This window comes from Guillardia theta (genome assembly GCF_000315625.1).
Source record: "Guillardia theta CCMP2712 unplaced genomic scaffold GUITHscaffold_8, whole genome shotgun sequence".
NCBI classification, from domain to species: domain Eukaryota; class Cryptophyceae; order Pyrenomonadales; family Geminigeraceae; genus Guillardia; species Guillardia theta.
In genome coordinates this window covers 214010-234026 of record NW_005434666.1, presented here as the reverse complement: position 1 = coordinate 234026, position 20017 = coordinate 214010, and the positions used below count along the sequence as shown (strand labels likewise).

At 52.9% G+C, this 20017-nt stretch overlaps 7 protein-coding genes across 7 annotated transcripts; 3 read left to right on the top strand and 4 right to left on the bottom strand.

Moving 5' to 3' along the window:
* Positions 1–103: 103 nt before the first annotated feature.
* On the bottom strand, positions 104–2351 carry GUITHDRAFT_133552 (hypothetical protein; the record flags this gene model as incomplete). The annotated part of the gene is made up of 7 exons (XM_005839388.1): positions 104–127; positions 437–506; positions 713–924; positions 1080–1796; positions 1851–1932; positions 1961–2013; positions 2091–2351. The coding sequence occupies 7 exons, from the start codon at positions 2349–2351 to the stop codon at positions 104–106; spliced, it is 1419 nt and encodes a 472-aa protein (XP_005839445.1).
* A 2046-nt stretch (positions 2352–4397) lies between these two features.
* Positions 4398–6781, top strand: GUITHDRAFT_161198 (hypothetical protein; the record flags this gene model as incomplete). Its single annotated transcript, XM_005839387.1, has 11 exons — positions 4398–4471; positions 4523–4691; positions 4766–4932; positions 4982–5057; positions 5205–5277; positions 5327–5399; positions 5633–5690; positions 5742–5792; positions 5952–6023; positions 6234–6282; positions 6547–6781. The coding sequence occupies 11 exons, from the start codon at positions 4398–4400 to the stop codon at positions 6603–6605; spliced, it is 921 nt and encodes a 306-aa protein (XP_005839444.1). The 3' UTR covers positions 6606–6781.
* A 632-nt stretch (positions 6782–7413) lies between these two features.
* GUITHDRAFT_133550 (hypothetical protein) lies at positions 7414–9543 on the bottom strand (the record flags this gene model as incomplete). The annotated part of the gene is made up of 14 exons (XM_005839386.1): positions 7414–7454; positions 7506–7553; positions 7774–7838; positions 7901–7927; positions 7979–8052; positions 8184–8256; positions 8309–8361; positions 8434–8520; positions 8577–8627; positions 8806–8887; positions 9076–9132; positions 9176–9259; positions 9311–9400; positions 9446–9543. 14 exons carry the CDS (start codon positions 9541–9543, stop codon positions 7414–7416), a joined length of 930 nt encoding a protein of 309 aa, XP_005839443.1.
* Positions 9544–10749: 1206 nt separating this feature from the next.
* On the top strand, positions 10750–15694 carry GUITHDRAFT_92227 (hypothetical protein). Its single transcript, XM_005839385.1, has 17 exons — positions 10750–10808; positions 10860–10929; positions 10980–11130; positions 11195–11241; positions 11296–11374; positions 11507–11590; positions 11654–11717; positions 12026–12486; positions 12544–12693; positions 12743–12999; positions 13046–13946; positions 14000–14335; positions 14389–15035; positions 15093–15204; positions 15286–15375; positions 15427–15501; positions 15548–15694. Exons 2-17 carry the CDS (start codon positions 10898–10900, stop codon positions 15629–15631), a joined length of 3570 nt encoding a protein of 1189 aa, XP_005839442.1. The 5' UTR covers positions 10750–10808; positions 10860–10897; the 3' UTR covers positions 15632–15694.
* A 14-nt stretch (positions 15695–15708) lies between these two features.
* GUITHDRAFT_150560 (hypothetical protein) lies at positions 15709–16656 on the bottom strand. Its single transcript, XM_005839384.1, has 5 exons — positions 16168–16656; positions 16068–16122; positions 15961–16004; positions 15862–15915; positions 15709–15817 (listed from the first exon to the last, which is right to left on the bottom strand). Exons 1-5 carry the CDS (start codon positions 16255–16257, stop codon positions 15731–15733), a joined length of 330 nt encoding a protein of 109 aa, XP_005839441.1. The 5' UTR covers positions 16258–16656; the 3' UTR covers positions 15709–15730.
* Positions 16657–17319: 663 nt separating this feature from the next.
* Positions 17320–18559, top strand: GUITHDRAFT_101632 (hypothetical protein; the record flags this gene model as incomplete). The annotated part of the gene is made up of 5 exons (XM_005839383.1): positions 17320–17710; positions 17838–18028; positions 18078–18119; positions 18384–18495; positions 18546–18559. The coding sequence occupies 5 exons, from the start codon at positions 17320–17322 to the stop codon at positions 18557–18559; spliced, it is 750 nt and encodes a 249-aa protein (XP_005839440.1).
* A 318-nt stretch (positions 18560–18877) lies between these two features.
* GUITHDRAFT_47785 (hypothetical protein) lies at positions 18878–19645 on the bottom strand (the record flags this gene model as incomplete). Its single annotated transcript, XM_005839382.1, has 3 exons — positions 18878–18940; positions 19217–19319; positions 19551–19645. Coding segments are annotated over 3 exons (261 nt in total), but the record flags the coding sequence as incomplete, so codon positions are not given.
* Between the last annotated feature and the right edge of the window lie 372 nt (positions 19646–20017).

Sequence of the window (20017 nt, the reverse complement as noted above, 5' to 3'; positions counted from 1 at the left end):
TGCATATAATCAGTCAAAAAAAATAATCAACAAAGTTTAGCAGGCTCCCACGTGCGAAGTCCAGAGCCCCCTACCAGCTACATCCCAGCTGAGTAGAAGGGCCTTATGAGGTGCTGGGGATGGATGGCTGGGGGAAAGGGTCAGAGCTGGGAAGCTGAAGAAGGCGCAAACCTCCGATCATGCCGGGAAGAGCGAATGGGCCGGCGGGGTGGGGGAAGTGAGGGTGAGAGAAGTGAAGATGAGAGTGAGTAAGAGGTGGTTCCTTCTGTTGGGAGAGAGTCAGCAACAGCGAGGAAAGAAGGAGGAAGAGGAGGAGGAGGAGGAGGAGGAGGAGGAGGAGGAGGAGGAGGAGGAGGAGGAGGAGGAGGGAGAAAAGGGTCAGGAGAGGGAAGGAGGAATACAGCTGAGAGCAGGGAAGGGAGGAGCAGCAGGCAACCTGCATGGAGGGTAGCTCAGGAGTTGGAGAGGTATCGACTTCGGCTTGTTGAGCTCGCTTCCTCCTATACCTGGGGAGAGAATATCAGTGTGGAGAGAAGTCATCTCTTAAAGAAGGGGAGGGTAGGTTCAAGGGGGGGGTGGGGGGGGAGAGGATAAGGAGCTGTGAGAGCTGGAGAGGACAAAGAGGAGGTAGGGAGTATTGGAGATTCTGGGAGAATGAGATCGGACTGGACAGGAGGAAGCCAAGGGGGAGGAGGAAGGTTGAGGGGCCAACCTGTAAGCCTTGCAATGTCGATGTGACTTCCCGCACTCCCGCATGGCACAGCAGCAGGTCTTCCTGCAGATGGGGCAGTGCCAGGGGATCCCCCTCCTCCTCCACTCCACTGTCGAGCTCGGGTCAGCGATGTGGGTGTTGAGGCAATGCTCGCAGAAGCGTCGGTTGCATCCACGGTTCTCGCACGCCAGCATGGACGAGGCGCGTTTGACCTGGAGCAAGAGGTTCAGCGACGGGAAACTTACGGCTGCTGCTGCTTCCTTCACTTCTATCGTCCTCGTCCTCCCCCCTCCTTGTCCTGGATTCCCCTTTTCTTCCTCCTCTTCCCTTCCCGCTTTGTCATCCTGCCCTTCAACCAGCCACTCACCTTGATATGCTGGCAGAAGTGACAGTACTTGTTGTGCGCGCTGTTCTCCTCGGACCCAAAGCTCTCCACGAGATGGGAGCCTCCGACCCACATGCTAAGTAGAGGAGCCTCGACCCCAGTCTTGATCACCCGCTCCTCCCTCGCCTCCTTCCCTAGCTCCTTCCCCTCCGCCTCCTCCTTCCCTTCCGCAGGCTTGCTCGGAGGTTCCTTGCTGGCTGACATGCTCGATGCCAGTTCCCCGAGCTTTTTGAGTTTGTCCTCAATCTCTTCCTCCCCAGCCTCCCTCGGCTCCTCCTCCTTTGCTGTCACAATCTGACGCAGAGCAAGGATTTTGCTGGTGGGGGTGATAACCCCCGATAGACTTCCGGGCGAGGTGGAGGAGGAAGAGGAGGAGTTGGACTGCATGGAAACCTGCGCGTTCTCTGCGAGCAGCTGCATGGGGAGCGAGGAAAGATTCAAGTTGAGGGGGAAAGCTGGTCTCTTCCAAGCCACTCCGTGCTCCTCCTGCTGCAGCAGACTCCTAATAGCTCCCTCCACAACTACCTGCTGTTCTCCGACCCTCTGCCTCTTTGCTGGGTAAACGCTCTCCGCGGCATCAGGACAGTAGCCGCTGACCGCTGGCACGAGGGAGTGGGGGGAAAGAGCGTGAGGAGGAGGAAGAGGCGGAGGTTGAGAGGTCAGGGTCAGGCGAGGATCAAACCCACGATGCAAGAAGCCCTGCCGGCAACATGTCAGCCCATAGCTTAAGGAGCCACTAGAAACTTTTCCTACCATGGCTGGCTGCCCCAGCAGCTGTGGGTTGAGCGCTGACATGAGGGACATGCTCTGACTGGAGCATCGACAAGGGTCAGGGCTGATCAGAACTCAAGGCAGCGAATCACCTTGACAGCGACTTGGCGAAGTGAAGAAAGTCCGTGTCGGACAGTCTTCGTTCCTGGTAACGCACAGTCAGACGCCCTCTTGCTAGCACACGGCTCTTCCTCTCTCCCTCTCCCTCGTTTCTTTCCTCACCTTATAAGCAAAGATGCAAGAATGAAGAGCGACGCGCGATCCCTGGGGGAGCTCCTGCATCGCCTGATCTATGACGCTCTCGGGAAGCGGCAGGCCCCTCCACTCCCCCTCTCCTCCTAGTAGAGACTGCTGCTGCACCTTCACGTCTCCCCTGAGGTGAAACGAAAGAGGAAAGTTCCTCTGCGCTGCATTTTGGTTCTCACTTCGAGCCCATTGCAACAAGGAGGAAACTGATGGCAGCTGTCGCTCTGCGGTATCCATGCGAGATCTGCACAATGACGCTTGCGTCAGGTTGCGAAAACGACTGAAGCTGTGTCAGACGCTGATGTCTGCTGGTTAAAACGATGGAAAACAATTATTTGATGTGAAGAGGAATGTTATGTCCAGCTACATCTTATCAGAAGAGCAGGCTTATTACTGATAAAGGGAAAGGCGGTCTTGAAGTAAGACCACAAACAATGACCCTCTCCTCAATCGCTTTTAACCCCACCTACTTCTGACTTCATTCTACAATCCAGCTTCATACGGCATTCATCACATCTTATGCTATTCTTACCACCCTCTAACATGGCGGTAGCAATTCTCCTCACTCACAGACTGCCTTTCAAGTTCTGGTCGTGCTTCTTTGACATAAAACCTTTGCTCAGTTCCTTCCTCCATCTCGCTGCCTCCTCCTCCTCTCTCCTCCCATGTTTTGCTCCGTCGTTTCTCCCGAACAAATCGTTCACATGTTCGCTCGTTCGAACGGGGGGATGGGGGACGTTGTCAGCGAATGGGGGTAGGGGTGGCTAAAAAAGGGGGTAAGGGTAGTAAATCCCCTACATGATTGTGGGTGAAGGGTTGGTCTGAGATCCTTCCACGGGTACCAAAACTGCAAGTACCACCCATGGACCCCTAAATTGAAGCTCTCAAGGAGGGGTCTAGAGTACCACATGAATCGATTGAGCATTTGAATTTCCATCAGGTAGGGGTGGGGGCAACGAAGGTGGTGGGGGTAGGTGACGATGCAGTACTTGTAAAGGAGTGATAAAATAAATGGGGGCGCGGGATTTATTTATTAAATCGGAGGCCAGGTAAAGGGTAAACTGGGGGGGTGGGGGTCATGAAGATACCGGTCATTGCCTATAGAAGAAGATTGATACTGGCAGGTAGGGATGCATACCCGATTCGCAAACACCCCCCCGGGGGGCCTTGCAAGTGCGAATTGCTCGAAAAGGAATGTTTTCGCCTTCCTCCCTCCAGTTCGTTCTATAGTAAAGTATCAAAAGAGGGTTTTCTCGTGCGTGACCGGTCCCTTCTATGTGAGCGAACTGCTGTGGTGGGGGTAGCAGGAGGAAAGCTTGATAAAGGGGGGTGGGTACTTGGGGCAAACGACGGGTAAATACTCACGATTTTCGGGGTATTCTTGATTCAGATCATAACTCTTCTCTTGAAAGGTAGGGTAGTCTTTTGTATTGGGTGGGTGGTAGTGGCGCGGGCCCATTCGGATCCTTTATATGATATTCCTGGTGCCATCCGTCTCTCGAAATGGGCCCGTGCATCGTACCGCTTAGCCTGTAGAGGTCCGATCAGTGGAGTGAGTACAGTTTTTCCGCCGTGAATCGTTTGTGGCATGGGCCATGAAATTGAGTGGCACGCCCCACCTCGGCGCGGCGGCAGTGGCCCCAGCACTTTACAGCGCTGCTAGTGACCGTTGATCATCGGATCGGGCGCGAGTAGACAGGCTCGCACCGTCGGGGCTGAGCCTGAGCCTTAGATGCGGCGAGTCACTGAGTCACCGTCGGCAGAGCCTGCGAGTCCCACTGAGCTTAGACTGCGCCACGGCGGCCCGACTCACCGCGGCGTGCCATCGTCTTACGGTGTGACTCCACCGTGTCGGATCGGACCCGGCGGAAGTACACGGCCCCGCCCCGGCCGGGCCGGGCGGCCCGGCCCGGCCCCATGAAGTAACGGTTTTTTGTAGCCATCTGTAACGAAAGATTGAACCGGCGGAATGCACAGCATGGGGAGCAACCAGGCGAGGGGCTGGGGGCTGAGAGATGGGGAGGGGGAGAGGGCAGACAGGAGAAGGCAGACAAGGATATGATGATAGATCAAGGATGCGCATGAAGATTGTTGTGCAAAATGAGCCATGGCGCTGATTTTGACCATTTTTATGCCCCGCTGAGCAGCAGGCGGATCGCTAGATGGAGCTTCCCCGTGGGCCGTGAACAGCTTGCTGCCCCCCCGACGAGGTGAAGAAAGCGGAGAGAAGGATGAACGATAGGGGAGAGTAACAGGTTGCTCGACATAGAACGTGGTGGCACGATGGCGAGGCAGTATTTCGCTCTCTTCGCCCTGGCCCTGTTGTGCGTGCAGGTTGGGTGCTGCGACTCTGAGAGGTGAGCTATTGCCGTCCAAAATCCTTTTATGTCCTCTAATGTCCCGTGCAGATTGGCTTCTCGGCTCATGACGGCGCAGACTTTGCGGCTGCGAGGGGGGGGCTGGTTGGACTCGGTATTCCAGTGCTTCGGATCCTGCTTTACCCACCAGCACGGGGAGGAGAATCACGACGGGAAACGGACGAAATCTAGGATAGGGCGCATGGAGCGAACTATCACGGTGACCTGCGACTGACCTCAAGGCTGCTGAGAGCAGCCGCTGATGCTAGCGGGACTGAGTTGTGAATGGGACAGATCAACGCGCCCATCAAGAAGATCTACAAGGTCATTACAGACTTCAAGCACTACAACGATTGGTCGGGGGATGGGATCAAAGACATGGTGATCAAGCAAAGCTCCCCGACATTCTGGGAGATCCAGTACATCACGGGGTGTTTCGGCCTCAAATTCTACTTCTCCATGTGAGGCTGTTTGAGGTAGGAGGACATTTGTGGTCACACTTCATGTCAGGTACTGGGCAATGAACGCTCCTTCTCGTGTTGCTTTCCGCAACGTCCACTCGACCAGGCTGATCAAGATGCTGAGGGTGAGGAGGAGGAACCCGCAATCGAGCTTGCTGCCTCATTGCTGTTGCGCATGAGATGCACATTCAGCCTTGTGCTCTGCTCTGCTCTCTCCTCTGCTCTGCCGTCCGCTGTCTTTCTCTCGACTTGTCTGATTTTGTCTTTTACAGGGCGAATATACTCTTAAAGAGATATCCTCCAACTCTACTCAAGTGTTCTTTACAGTCTCTGCCGACATCTCGGGTGAGGAGCTATCTTCTCTTTCCTCGTCTCACTCGCTTTCTCCCTGCAGGGCCCATCCCGCATTTCGTCAAGGTTGCCATAGCGAAGCTGCTTGTCCACATTGCTTGCATGGATCTGAAGACGTGGGCAGCTCTCAACCTACCCCTCCCCTTCCTTTTGTGGACTTCGATACCCCCTCCTTCTCCCCCTCCATCTCTTACATGCTCCTTCCATTCTTACACCTGCCCTCCGCTAAATTTGCGCCATCTTCAACATGTTGAATTCTCCCCATCACCTCCTCAATCCTCTCGTTTCACTCAGTCACATCCCTCATCGCTCCTTGGCTTCCTCCTATCGAAGCTCACCTGCCTTGCAGTTACGTCGAGTCAGAGCGGTCGGACGTCAACCTGAAGGCTTACGGCCTCTGGCCTGAGGTACAAGGACGCTCCTCCTCCTCTTGCTGCTGCTGATGCTCCTCCTCCAAGGATGCCGGCGTCGGCGCGACGATCCAGCACATCACTCGCTTCATCTCTCAGGTGATTCCAATCCTGCTCTCTCCCGATCCTTTGCTCCTTCGGCCTGCCCCTCCTCCTCCCACCTCCTCTGCCTCCCTCCTGTTCCTAAGAGGGTGCTCGAGTTTTTTGCCACGTCTCTGTTCCCTTCCTCTTCCCCTGACAGCTCATACTCTGTTGTAGATGGACACCAATGTCAAACCGTTGCGGGAGATGATCGTTTCCACCGCCACCTCTCACGTCAGGCGCATTAAGGTTGAGATCAACTCGTCTTGCACTCCAGTACACGACCTGCCAGTTGTTCTGCTCCTGCTCCTGCTCCTGCTCCTGCTCCTCTTTCTCCCGCTCCTGCTCCTCTTTCTCCTTCTCTTCTGCTCCTTCAGGTTCCCTGCCTGTTTCTCCTGCATCTCACCATTTTTCCTCTTTCTCCACTTTCTCCTCTTCCTTGCTGACTCCGATGGTCAGCGCCATTCCAAGCTCTACCTCAATAGTATTCTGCGCATCGCAGCTCTAGGTGATGCTGGAGGGGGAGGAAGGTGGGCGGGTCGAGAGGGAGGAGGAGAAATTTACCACGAGGGGATGCACATTTACTCAAGAGAGGAGGACGAAAGCATAAAGAGGACGGGGAAGACGGAGGAGGGAAAGGATGGTGGTGATTGCACATGAGGAGGCGGTGGCGGAGGAGGAGGAGGAGAAGGAGGAGGAGGAGGAGGAGGAGCAGAAGGAGAAGGAGGAGGAGGAGGAGGAGGAGAAGGAGTACAGTGACAGCATCTTGCAGGGTGGATCGCTTCCAACTCGCTGAAAGTCATTCAGAGTGCACGCAAGAGCGCGACCTGAGTGAGAGGGCGAGGGAGACAGGGAGACAAAAGCAGGAGCAAGCTGGTTACGGGATCTCAACAGGGAGGAGGCAAGGAGTAGCTGATCAGCTGGAAGGCCTTGATGTCAACATGCGCCGCAGGGCGCTTGGCAGTAGGCATAGCTCGACAAGTTGCGCTGCAAGAACATGTCACAAGTGACGTCGAGGAGGATCCTAAGGTGGACAAGCGCTTTCGTCTCCTTGACAAGTCAACAGCACAAAACATGATCATGATTACACAAGCCTGCCTCCCACTTACGCGCACGTAGACAACAACTTTTGCATTCTTTGTGATTGCCATGTTCATGCTTTCCCACTCCATCTCTGTCAACTGCCGCAACTACCATGCAACAGGTGCTCGTTGCATCTGAAACTCACATGGATCGCCGTGAAGGACGAGGTCTCCTCCTAGAATGCAAACCTGCTCCAGGGGTTTGCTATCTCACTCCCTCCATGCCCTCTTGCTACCTCCACTTGCTGCTGGTTGAAGAAAGTTTCTATCATCTCTCCGCTCCTTGCCACGTCCTGTGTCCACGTTCAAGGCAAGCAACGCGAGCTGATATGTTGCCTTTTCCGTCGTGATGATCACTATGGGGAGACGATCTTCATGCTGGTAGAAAGACGTGAGATACAACGAAAGACAACATAAGAACACAAACAATCTCTTGATTTTCCCTCTTGGCAGCTTGTGTGATGTCCTCAAGATCTCTGATATGGGACTTGTCAAGCATGGAAGATACAGATCTTAAAAGCTCTGCAGCATTCATACTCTGCCTGACACTGCAAATCTCACCTTAAACAGTACTTGTGATGATCAGGAAAAGAAGTTTCTGTTGAGAGACATGTAAAATCGCCTCCTCAAGAATTTGCGAATTTTTTACCTCCCAGGTAAAGGGCAGGTGATAAACTCTTCACCGATTGGAAAAATCCTGCAGGTGAAGAAACAGAGTCACGATTAGTGAGGAACACAAACACATGCATCATGACAGGAGAGAAAAGATAACAAGTCAGCAGTCAGCACTCAAAAATCAACACTATATGATCTAATGCACGAGCATTGCTCATTCAGAATGTTTCGAACATCAAGGTGTGATAATAATTGTACATTCCTTATTGGTGTTCTCTAAACAAATCAGAAAGACGCACAACCTTCTGGGTTAGCTATCCCGGCAAAGCAATAAACAGCACAATTCGACAGCTCTAGCTCTTGTCTTCTGACACCAAAGTCAAAACCACTTCAAACTCCTTTGAGGACTATCGTAGTTGTTGGAAGTACCTTGGCATCTCCCTATCCTGATCTCCCCTGCAACTTGTACCTCACAACTCTCACATAAGAATGTTCCCCTACACTTACTTGCACGTCAGCCGCGTCATCCGCGATGGAGAGAAGTGCGACCTCACCGTCAGATGCATCTTCCTCTCAGTCGTCTGCAACTCTCTTCAGACATCGGCATCTCGCAAAGTCCGCTTGCTGTGCGCACATTGAAACTCTTTCCGCGGGAGTTGACGGCCAGACTCCGAACGTCGTCTTCTACCTCTTGCACTTTCCTCTCGCTCACTTTGTCAGCATTGTGCACAACGATCACATCGGCGAGCTTGATCGCATCGCACAACGGTTCCCTCAGCCTCCCTCTTCTCCAACAGGTCAGAGAAGTCGCGGAAACACATTCAACGATGAGTTCACCTTGGGAGGAGGTGCTTGTGCTGGGTGGGAGGATCCAGGCAATTGATCATAACCTAGCGATCAGACGTGTCAGATGTGAAGTCCAGATGTGATGTGTCATCGTTAGCATGGGCTTGTGGTCTCACCACGTGGAAGTCACGCAGGATTCGTGAGTGCTGCAAGCCGTCATCCAAGATGATCAGGTCGTAGTTGAGGCCATGGTTAGCCGACGTCTTCGCAAACGGTTGGTGATCGAGATGAGTTTAATCGTCAAGCAATCGATCCTGACCTCCATGGTTCCGTTGGGGAGATGCTTGTACTTGCAATCCAGAGTTTGTAACTGACGAAGACGCATTCAATGAGGTTGACAAACACAATGAGAGCATAATCTCTTCCAGGAATGTAGCAAGTCAAGCATGAGTAACAGCAGACAACTGGTAAGAAGTGAAGGATGAAGACATTTAAAAATGATGGAAGCATAACAGGATATCAGGCTGATGAAGCATCATTGAAAGAACCTGATCATCTTCGTTATTCAACATGTGACTTCCTATCTCGTATCGCCTTGCACCCGACCCTACTCCAGCAACGCCGTCCAATCTGCATTCCATTCATCAAATCTATCTCAAGTCCCTCCCGCTCCCTCTTCTCCTCCCCCTCTCTCTTGCTCCCCTTGCTCCCCTTCTCTTTTGCCTCACTTCTCCTTTCTCCCCCTCCTCCGCTCCTTCCCCCACGACCACAAACATCCCACCAACCAAATCCCGTTCATCTTCGTTCTCTTCACTCACAGTTGCATCATCATCTTATCTTCGTCTTCGCCGTATCCTCTCGTCAGCACCAGAGGCCTACAAGTCCTCAGTCCACTCCTCCCCCTTCAGCCTGTCCAACCTCAGGTTGGCCATCCTCGACAGCTTCGCAAGGTAAACGCACATCGGTGTCTTCCCGCTCCCTCCCACCGTCACGTTCCCGACACTTGTGCGACGTCCACGTCATCCTAACACTGCCTTCCTCCTCTTGCCTGACCTGATCACGGGGACAGGGAGGACATGCGTCCGCAGCAGTTGCAGCCTGTACGCGACCTTCCTCACCCACAACCCGGCAGAGTACGCAAGGCTGAAGAACAAACTCAGTACCGAGAGCACAGTAGGCAGGTCTTACCTGAGCGCCTTCAAAACACCATAGACCAGCTCCGAAGCCACGGTTCCACTGGCAAGCTTGTCGTCCATGGCAGAGACGATGGTTTCACGGATGCGCATCGTGACGTGGGAGAAGGCTGAAACAAGGATGAGAACCACGAGACAAGAGCTCGTGCCACCACGCGATGCAACACAGTCCCATCAATCCTCCATGCAGCTTCTACCTGGGCCCATGAGCCTCCTCTGCCGTCCGGGCAGGATCGCCGTCCTCACTAGGATGTGGACGGGAAGGATTCCACGACGCTTCAGCACATGGCTCATGTGCCTACCTGCAGGCGCTGCCCAAGGGACCTGCCGACTACTGACACTGGAGGAAGACAGGAGGATCAGGGCACAATGCTCAGCTGATCGAGAGAGGGCGAGACGAGGCGGCTACTGCACTCGTTCCTCTGCCATGGCAGCAAGAGGGCCGGCCTCTCAGTCGATTTAGAGGGACGCAATTCCCGGGCCCTGCCGGGTCCGGCCCAAATCCTCGGGCGGTTACAATATATATTATAAAAGTAACGATAAGTCGTTACCTGCTCCGTCCTGTGACGTAACCGGCAGGCACGAGGAGGTCCTTCTTGGTGTTTTGGTGGGTGGGGGGTGAGCCACTGAGGCTTGAAGGGTGGGTTATTAACACTCTTGTTCGGGAGGATGTGTGGTTGATTTCAATGGGGTAGGGTAGATGATTCACCACCACCGGTACTAGAAAGGTATATGTAAAAATTCCCTGGATTAGGGGGATGGATTTTGATTGGGGTGGGTGAAGGTACCGACCCACAGGATCACAGATAGGAAGAGTTGCTCAAAGTGGGGGTGGCATCGTTCAGATTTGCTAAGGTTCGGGGTGGGTGGTACATTAGGTGGGACACAAGGGGGTAGGGGTGGGTGGGGTGGCAGAGGCAAAGCAGCGGAGCGGCATGGCGGGAGAGAGGGAGGGGAGAAGAGGGACACAGAGCAAGTTTTGGGGAAACAACTGATTCTGCAAAGAGATGAAGTGATGATGAAGTTTTACATGTTAGATGTATTTTGAAGACACCATGTCTGATGCTTGGAGGTGTTGTGTAGAAGTAGGTTCCCATGATTTGTAGGGATTTGGTCAGGAAAAGGGAGACTTGTCTTAATTGAATTTGCTCTTGGTCAATCCTATCTATTGTCTTTGTTTGCAATATCATGTTGTAGTTGTATTATCATGGTTGGAGCTTTGCGCCTTGTTGTTGCTAGACAAAGCTCGAAATGCAGGATCAGACTCTTGGCTGATCGCTGGAAATGACATCTCTGTGCAGGTAAATTTCAGCTGCCATAGGTAGCCGGGATCTATCTAGGTCAGACACTCATCCGATGTAAGTGATGTGTTGTTGTTTGTCATTGAATCGTGACTTTACTGCCCGCAGCACAAATTTTGGTTTTCTGTACAAAGCAATAATTCAAGATGGATGTGTGGGAGAACGAGGCAATTGACAAGTAATCTACTTGTTGCATGAATGAAACATCTTCTTATTGTACTTTTTCAGATCACAGTATGCGACCTCCATCGCTGTCAACGATGAGGACGATCAAGCGGACGCAGAGTCACACCTGCAGTCCATCATGCCGAAAGCCACTGTTCGAAACACCTTCTCCGCTCCTGCGTCTACACTCGCAGAGACTGAGAAGGAAGGAGAGGTTAGTTCTTGGGTGTTGCAGTTTCAAAGCAAACAGCTGGATGACTGTCTTGGTTTTTCAACAGTCGTTTGACCCCATGGACGCTCATCGCGCAAGGAGGATCGCTGATCGGTGCAGCTTGCACCCACCTCAAACCTTGGCGGAGAGATTAACCACATATCGCAGGGAGGACGAGTACAAGGCGCGACGCAGAAATAGGATCATCTCTCCAGAGAGGCACGATCCATTTGCTGCTGGAGATCAGGTGCACAGCCTGTTGTGATGTCCTGCCTTCCACTATTCATCACTTCTTCTCCCCCTCCCTCTCGCACTGTTATTGATTCACTGGAAAGCTTTGACTTGAAGTTTCTCCCTGACGTGCTGGTTTGGAAATCAGACGCCTGCTGCCGATGTGAGAACCTACAAGGACATCATGGAGGAGCAGCAGTTGGCCAAGGAGCGTGAAGCGGTTATGGCACAGGTCAGCCATCTTGCTCTATACCTCTCATGATTTGCTTTGTCTGACTTTTTACTGCTTGAATAGGTTCAAAAGCGCATGGAGGAGGAAAAAGAAAAGAAAAAGCGCCCCAGCGACAGTGCAGATGCTGGTGCCGACATGAAGCGTGTCAAGTGAGTGTTGCTCCCCAGCTTCCCAATCTGTTGTTATTTTGTCTGTCTGTCCTTTTGCCGAGAAGTAAACCGCAGCGTACTATGCGTTGGCGGCTAACAACTCGGCATAGAGAATGGAAGGATTCGCTGACAGGCGCACAATTTTATTGCGTTTTTCTGATAGTAGCCTTCCAATAGCCCAGCTGCTTTCCTCTCTAGATTCAATTTCCTTGTGAAACGTGCACTTGCTGAGACTCTGCTTTAAATAGGTCGGAAACCAATGGTGAGAGCTCAAGAATGGGAACAGGATCGTCCCAGATTTCTTCAGCTTCCACGAAACGATTTGGTGGTGTCACTCCGCTTGCAAAGAGTGCTTGGGATACCTCGGAGGCTTCGGAGGCAGCCACTCCCTCAAGATGGGACTCAGCTACTCCAGTGATTGGATCTCGAAAGAATAGGTGGGATGAGACGCCGCAAAGAATCGGTCCCGATGCAACGCCAGGTGGAAGTGAGAAGAAAGTGAGATCCCGATGGGACGAAACTCCAGTTATGCTGGGCGGTGCAACCCCTGTAGTTGGAGCAACACCCTATGGCGGAATTGATATGATGACTCCCAGCCATCTCTCTGCCTTGACACCTGAACAACTTCAAGAGCTCCGTTTTCAGAGGGATGTCGATGACAGGAACAGGCCTTGGGTCGATGAGGAATTGGACGCTCTCTTCCCACCTGACGGATATGAAATCCTGGAGCCTCCAGCTAGTTACAAGGTAACACAGACTACATATGACGTAGTGATATCAGCATTGACTTGTTTTGTTTTCAAGCCCCTTCAAACGCCATCACGAAAATTGTTGGCTACACCAACTCCTGGAGGAACTCCTGCGTATCAAATCCCTGCTGAAAAGCCCAAAGATGCCTATAGTGTGCCTCCGACTCCTGCTGATTTGCCTTTTGTAAAGCCTGAGGACTACCAGGTGTCTTCTGTGCCATGTTTTATGCGCATCAACTCAAATTTTGCTGCAGTTTTTCGCCCCTCTTTTGGACGAGACCATTGACGAAGATCAGCTGTCCAAGGATGAAGGAAACGAAAGGAAGATTATGAAGTTGCTTTTGAAGGTCAAGAATGGCACTCCACCGATGAGGAAACAAGCTTTGAGGCAAATCACGGACAAAGCAAGGGAATTTGGACCTGGACCATTGTTCAATCAAATCCTTCCCCTCTTGATGTCCCCTACCCTGGAAGATCAAGAACGCCATTTGCTCGTGAAGGTCATTGACAGGTGTTTGTTTTTACCTTTTACTTCGGTTTTCTCACTACGTTTGCAGGGTGTTGTACAAACTTGATGATCTGGTTCGTCCTTATGTGCACAAGATTTTGGTCGTGATTGAGCCACTTCTGATTGATGAAGATTATTATGCTCGTGTGGAAGGACGTGAAATCATTGCGAACCTTTCAAAGGCCGCAGGACTTGCAACCATGATTGCTACGATGCGTCCAGATATCGACAATTTAGATGAATATGTGAGGAATACTACCGCTCGAGCCTTCGCTGTTGTTGCTTCAGCACTCGGTATTCCTGCACTCCTCCCATTTTTGAAGGCAGTTTGTCAAAGCAAGAAGTCATGGCAGGCCAGACACACCGGCATCAAAATTATTCAACAGATTGCCATCCTGATGGGGTGTGCAGTCTTGCCTCATTTGAAGCAGATGGTCGAAATCATGGAGGGTGGACTCACTGATGAACAACAGAAGGTTAGGACGATCACTGCTCTGTCCTTGGCTGCCTTGGCGGAGGCTGCCACGCCCTACGGTATTGAGGCTTTTGACTCTGTGCTCAAGCCCTTGTGGATTGGCACCCGTGCACATCACGGAAAAGTGCTTGCTGCGTTTTTGAAGGCAGTTGGTTTCATCATCCCACTCATGGAGCCAGAACATTCTGGATTCTACACAAGGGAGATCATGCCCATTCTGATCAGAGAGTTTCAGACACCTGATGAAGAAATGAAGAAGATTGTGATGAAGGTTGTGAAGCAGTGTGTTGGAACTGAGGGTGTGGATGCACCCTACGTCAAAGCAGAGATCTTGCCAGACTTCTTCAAGTATCTGTGGGTCAGGAGAATGGCGCTCGATCGCCGAAACTACAGGCAGTTGGTGGATACGACAGTCGAGCTCGCCAACAAAGTAGGTGGGGCGGACATTGTAAATCGACTTGTTGATGGACTCAAGGTATGCAGTCTTCTGTCTCTGACAAATATCTGTTGGTAACATTTTGATTGCAGGATGAGTCAGAACCATACCGCAAGATGGTCATGGAGAGCATAGAGAAAGTTGTCACAAACCTTGGAACGACGGATATTGATCAACGCCTTGAAGAGCAAATGGTTGATGGTATCTTGTATGCCTTCCAGGAGCAACAATCGGAAGACACTAAGGTTATGCTTGATGGTGTTGCTGCGGTTGTCAATTCCTTCCGTGAACGAGTCAAGCCTTACCTGCCACAAATCTGCGGTACACTGAAGTGGCGTTTGAACAACAAATCTGCGAAAGTGCGCCAGCAAGCAGCAGACCTGATTGGTCGCATTGCAGCTGTCATGAAGCGTTGCGGAGAAGAGCAGGTAATTTGAGTTCTCATTCTACACCTCTAGTCTTTTCTAACTTCATTGTTCAGTTGCTCAACCATTTGGGCGTTGTTTTGTATGAGTATCTCGGTGAGGAATACCCCGAGGTGTTGGGCTCGATTTTGGGAGGTCTCAAGGGCATTGTCAATGTTGTTGGTATGGCGAAGATGACTCCCCCCATCAAGGATTTGCTTCCACGTCTGACGCCAATCTTGAGGAACAGACATGAGAAAGTTCAGGAGAATTGTATAGATTTGGTTGGTCGTATTGCAGACAGGGGAGCGGAGTTTGTCTCTGCCAAGGAATGGATGCGTATCTGTTTCGAACTCTTGGATATGCTCAAGGCGCACAAGAAGGCCATTCGTCGTGCTACTGTCAACACTTTTGGCTACATCGCCAAAGCCATTGGCCCTCAGGACGTGCTGGCTGTTCTTCTCAACAATCTGAAGGTACAGGAAAGGCAAAATCGTGTGTGTACAACGGTTGCAATTGCTATCGTTGCTGAGACTTGCGGACCGTTCACTGTCCTCCCGGCGTTGTTGAATGAGTATCGTCTGCCCGAGCTCAATGTCCAGAACGGAGTTCTGAAAGCGTTGTCGTTCCTTTTCGAGTACATCGGAGAGATGGGCAAGGATTATGTCTATGCTGTTACCCCACTTCTTGAAGACGCCCTTATGGATCGTGACCTGGTGCACAGGTGCTTGTTCGTGTTGCTTGCGCTTGCGTTGTTGACTGATTCGTCCTTGCCCTCTAGGCAAACTGCGAGCACTGTGGTAAAGCACCTTACCCTGGGTGTGTACGGACTTGGATGCGAGGATGCCTTGGCTCATCTCCTCAATTTCGTGTGGCCCAACATTTTCGAACAGGTGAGGCCTGCCGCTTGTTGAGTCGTTAAAGCCTCTTGATTGAGGCATTAAGTCTCCTGCTCACTCGTTGTTACGTTACAGTCACCTCACGTGATCAATGCGGTTCTCGAAGCCATCGAAGCGATGCGAGTCAGCCTCGGAGCCTCGAGGGTCCTCCAGCACACTCTGCAGGTAACTGGCAACTCTAGTCTAGACAGGCTTTCTGACGGCTGCGCTTGTTAGGGTCTGTTCCACCCGTGCAGGCGAGTGCGTGAAGTGTACTGGAAGATCTACAACAACCTCTACATCGGGTCGCAGGTAGGCACTGACTGGTGTTGCGCTCGTATCTGACAACTGCGAACAGGATGCCCTCATCCCGGCGTACCCGCTCTTGGAGGACGACGAGTACAACACGTATCGTAGAGTTGAGATGGAGCTATTCATCTGAGGCGCAGGCCCTCGACGTGAGCTTCTTGCAAGTATACGACATGTAAAGTCATGCAAACTCTCGTATCCTCACACGCACACCATTCAGACACCATTTCATTCAATAATCTGGAAACTGTTCCTTATCAAACACGTTCTGATCCTCCTCCAAGGACGCTACTGTTCTCCCCCACTCAGGACTTGCATCCTGCCGCACAGTGAGGAGGAGGAGAGGAGAGCGAACAGTGTCACCTTGGTGTCAGGAGGGATATCGGCCTTGTCCTCAGGGACAAGATTGTCATACACCTGATCAGGTCGTCAACATCTCTTCATGCAAACTCTCGTCCCCACGTTCTTCTCAGGCTTGAACTCCTTGAACGGCTTCCCCTCAATGGCTGCGGAATCATCATTCATCTTCCTCTCTCCCTCCCTCCTCGCCTCTCCTCTCCTCTCCTCACCATGCTCTCCCAAGTTGATGGCATGCAGACCCGTCCCATGGTCGAAGACATTGGGCTGTCAACTGCGTCAGCTCCAGCTCCGACTGCCATGTCACAAGACCTCTCTGATCGCCTCGGACGTCGTCTCTCCCTCCCACACTTGCCACTTGTGCCCTCCCTTGGTCTCGTCGAAGGGATATCGGTCAGGCATGTCGTTGAACACGTTCTCGTCATTTAGCACGTTGGCCTCCCACTTGTGGTCCGCGTCCTGCAGCCCTGCTAGCTCGTCGAACACGTTGGATGGTGCCTTATACTCCTTCCATGCTCCCTTCACACGCTAGTCAGCTCCTCAACAATCAGATCCTGTTGCCAGACCTGCTTGAAGTCTGCATCGAAGTCGTCGAAGACGTTCGTGGGCTCTTTGTAAGGCTTCCATTTGTCAGCTAGCTCGGTCCTTCTACCATCATCGCCGCTCAGCAGCAAGGCAGCAAGGAGCGCAGCAGAGCAGCAGAGTAGCAGAACGAACGGCCTATCCGTGCGGGAAACCTTCAGGGCCATGCGGATACTGCTTGAGTAGTCTCAGTCAGCGATAGGTCGTTCGAGTCCCCACCATCCTCACTCCATCTCCTTCCCCTTCTCCCCGTCCTCCGTTTGCCCCCTTCCTCGTCCTCTCTTCCTCCCATCTCCTTCTCCTCTCCCGCCTCCACCATGCCCGTCCCCTCGCTCACTCACTTCACTGCATGTACGCGACACTTGAGGAGACAAAACTTACCACATCCCCGCTCATACCACATGGGCCTCTTCCCCGCTCATTCCCTCAACGGACATGCTCCAAAGATGCGCGCTGGCTGCATGAGAAGCAAGGGATAAGGGATAGAGTGAGAGGAGCAGGAGCAGGAGCAGGAGCAGGAGCAGGAGCAGGGGCAGGGGCAGGGGCAGGAGCAGGAGCAGGGGCAGGGGCAGGGGCAGGGGCAGGAGCAGGGGCAGGGGCAGGGGCAGGAGCAGGAGCAGGGGCAGGAGCAGGGGCAGGGGCAGGGGCAGGGGCAGGGGCAGGGGCAGTAGAGAGAGCAGGAGATAACGATAGAGCCAACAGTTGGTGTCAAGGAATCGATGAACAGAACAGGCTCTTAGATTCTCTCGATCATGCTCCTGGCTGACTGGCAGTTTCACTGATTGCAACTTACCTGCTCTTGCAGGTTCAAAAACTCTGCATTGATCATCGTCAAGAGCTGAGCATCGCTGAAACAGTTGCTGACGTCTGCCAGATTCCTTCATGGAGCCCCTTGAAGCTATCCTCCACACGCTCTTCCGTCCCAAGTGGGAGAGGGATCCCAACGACAGCGAGTACGATGGCATCAAGGAGATGCGGGAGGTGTGCTCGGAGAAGTTGACCGTCTCCTTCTGCCACAGCTGGCCGACCCCGATCACCATAGAAAAGGATGCATACTTCGAACACCTCGAGGCCATGGCGGAGGCGTTTCCCGACTGGAGCTACAGGGCCAAGGTCTGGAGGTCGAGCTCGGGGCAGGCGCAGGAGGAGGAGGGGAAGGACGGGAGGGTTGTCTTGTCACTTGTGATGGATCCTTGTGGGACACACACGGGCGTTCTGAAGCTTTTCGGGGAAGTGGTTCCTGCCACTGGCAAGAAGTTGACGTTTCCTAAAGGTTCTCCTCCTCCTTCCTCCTGATCATGTTCCATCCTCCCTGTCCTCTCTCCTCTCTCCTCTCTCCTCCTCCTCTCTCCTCTCTCCTCCCTTCTTTCTCCTCCTCCTCTCCTCACAGGTACTCGCAGAACTTGTTCACGTTCACTTCGACAAATCGGGAGGAGCTCCGCTAGTTCATCACATCGAATTCTCAAAAGTGATCGACATGCAAGCCAACAACACAGGAGACCTTGCGGGAGTACCTGGGCTCCTCTTCGCCCTCAGCCGTCCCATCCCTCCTCCTGCCTCCCATATCTTGTCGACAGTTCCTCCCTACACGGTGAGGAGGGAGGGAGGATGGGAGGAGAGGTGTGATGGTTTGGTTGCAGGCAGCAGACAATCGAGATCCGAACTTCAAGCTGAGGATACAGGTGATGTTGTGATGCGGCAATGATCTGAGACAGACAACGAGCAGAAAGTTGTTGGTGTTGGTGTTGGTGTTGGTGGTGATGGTGATGGTGATGAAGAGGAATTATGAATATGAATATGTTGTGCTGCTGTTCCTGCTTTTGCTGCTGCTACTGATGATGATGATGATGATGAGGAGGAGGAGGAGGAGGAGAATGCTTCAGGCTTCTTCTCTGTCTTGTCACCGGGCAAGAGCTTGTTCAGCGTCTCACCCTCGGGTACTTCAGGTTTTCAAACAGATCTGCCGGAGGGTCGACGCGGACAAGCTGCAGCTCCGGCAGCTGATCACCGACCAGAAGGTCGAACTCCAACGGCACCTTGACTACCTCAACGCTATTCGTGAGAAGCTCGTTTTAGTTCTGAACGTTTCTCTTGACGTGTTTGACAAGGCAACTACTGCTGAGCAAGAACGACCCTCGTCCTCTTGCTGCTGATGTCCCTTTCTCCTCCTTCCCTCCCCTCCTCGTCTTCGTCCTTCCGCCCCCTCCCCCCTCGTCCAATCTTTTGCCCCCTCCTTCTGTGGACGGTTCTTGTTCTTATCTTTTCAATCTTTTGGCCAGTACATTGATGCCTCTTCTCTTCGCAAACTTGTTTCTTCCTCCTCGTCAGCATCGTTCTCCCGTGCCTCCTCCTCCTCCTCCTCCTCCTCCTCCTCCTCCTCCTCCTCCTCCTCCTCCTCCTCCTCCTCCTCCTCCTCCTCCTCCTCCTCCTCACAGCTCTAGTCGTTTCCAAGTCCTTCGTAGCATGTGAGGCAGGAGACGTTCTCGATGGTGTCGTCGGCTCCCTAACAAAGAAGTTCATGAGGAGCGCAGGAACTGGGGAGATCTGGGAAGGAGAACATGACTGGAGCTGGGGCAGGAGAGAGATGGATGGTGAGCGAGGGGAAGGAAGGTGGAGGGGAAGGGGGGGAAGGGGGAGGAGGAGTATTTGAGGGAGGGAAAGGAAAGGGAAGGTGGAGCAGTTTGAAAGGGAAAGAAGGGAGGACGAGGACGAGGACGAGGACGAGGACGAGGACGAGGACGACGAGGAGGAGGAGGAGGAGGGAGGGGTTGGATTAAACCTTCTGGACGAGATAATTCCCGAGGTCGGTGAAGCCGTAGGTGAAGCAGAAGTGAAGGGGAGTGTTGCCCTTGTGATTCTGCGTGTTGATATTCGCTCCTCTCCTGTACGCACTTCATGAGAGTTGCAGACAAGGAGGCGAGAGAAAGGATAGAAAGGAGGACGAGACGAGACGAGACGAGACGAGACGAGACGAGACGAGACGAGACGAGGAAGAAGAGAGGAGCAGGAGAGGAGGAAGTGAGGAACAGATGAGGAGGAGGGAGGAAGGAATGAGGGCAGGAGAGCATAGGAGAGGATCAAAGGAGGAGAGGGAGACGAGGAGGATTAGAGACCGCAGAAGAGCTTTGATGATGTTCTTGTGTCCATTCTGAGCTGCGATGTTGAGCAAGGTGTTTCCAAAGTCGTCCTTGAGATCCACTGGACATCCTCCGTCGAGAGCTTGCAGGAGCTCCTGCCGCTTGCCATGGCGAACCTGGCGGAATGTGAGAAGGAGAAGGTTGTGGTGGTGGTGGTGGTGGAGGAGGAGGAGGAGGAGGAGGAGGAGGAGGAGGAGGTAGAAGTTGCGGTATGGTACACAAACAAGAGGAAGGAGAGGCAAGAACTGATGGTCGATGGAATGAAGGGATGGCCCTGGAGGAAGAGGACGGGGACGAAAGAAGAGCATAAAGGAGGGAAGGCGAGAGGGGAGGGAGGGAGGGAGGGAGGGAGGGAGGGAGGGAGGGAGGGAGGGAGGGAGGGAGGGAGGGAGGGAGGGAGGGAGGGAGGGAGGAGGAGGGAGGGAGGGAGGGAGGGAGGGAGG

Coding starts and splice junctions, on each gene's coding strand:
- GUITHDRAFT_92227 (XM_005839385.1), top strand. CDS start 10,898: ATGGATGTGTGGGAGAACGAGGCAATTGACAA. Junction 11,131..11,194: donor AGACTGAGAAGGAAGGAGAG/GTTAGTTCTTGG, acceptor GTTTTTCAACAG/TCGTTTGACCCCATGGACGC. Junction 15,376..15,426: donor TCCTCCAGCACACTCTGCAG/GTAACTGGCAAC, acceptor TGCGCTTGTTAG/GGTCTGTTCCACCCGTGCAG.
- GUITHDRAFT_150560 (XM_005839384.1), bottom strand. CDS start 16,257: ATGCCTGACCGATATCCCTTCGACGAGACCAAGGGAGGGCACAAGTGG. Junction 16,005..16,067: donor CATCAACTTGGGAGAGCATG/GTGAGGAGAGGA, acceptor ATGATTCCGCAG/CCATTGAGGGGAAGCCGTTC. Junction 15,916..15,960: donor AGTTCAAGCCTGAGAAGAAC/GTGGGGACGAGA, acceptor CGACCTGATCAG/GTGTATGACAATCTTGTCCC.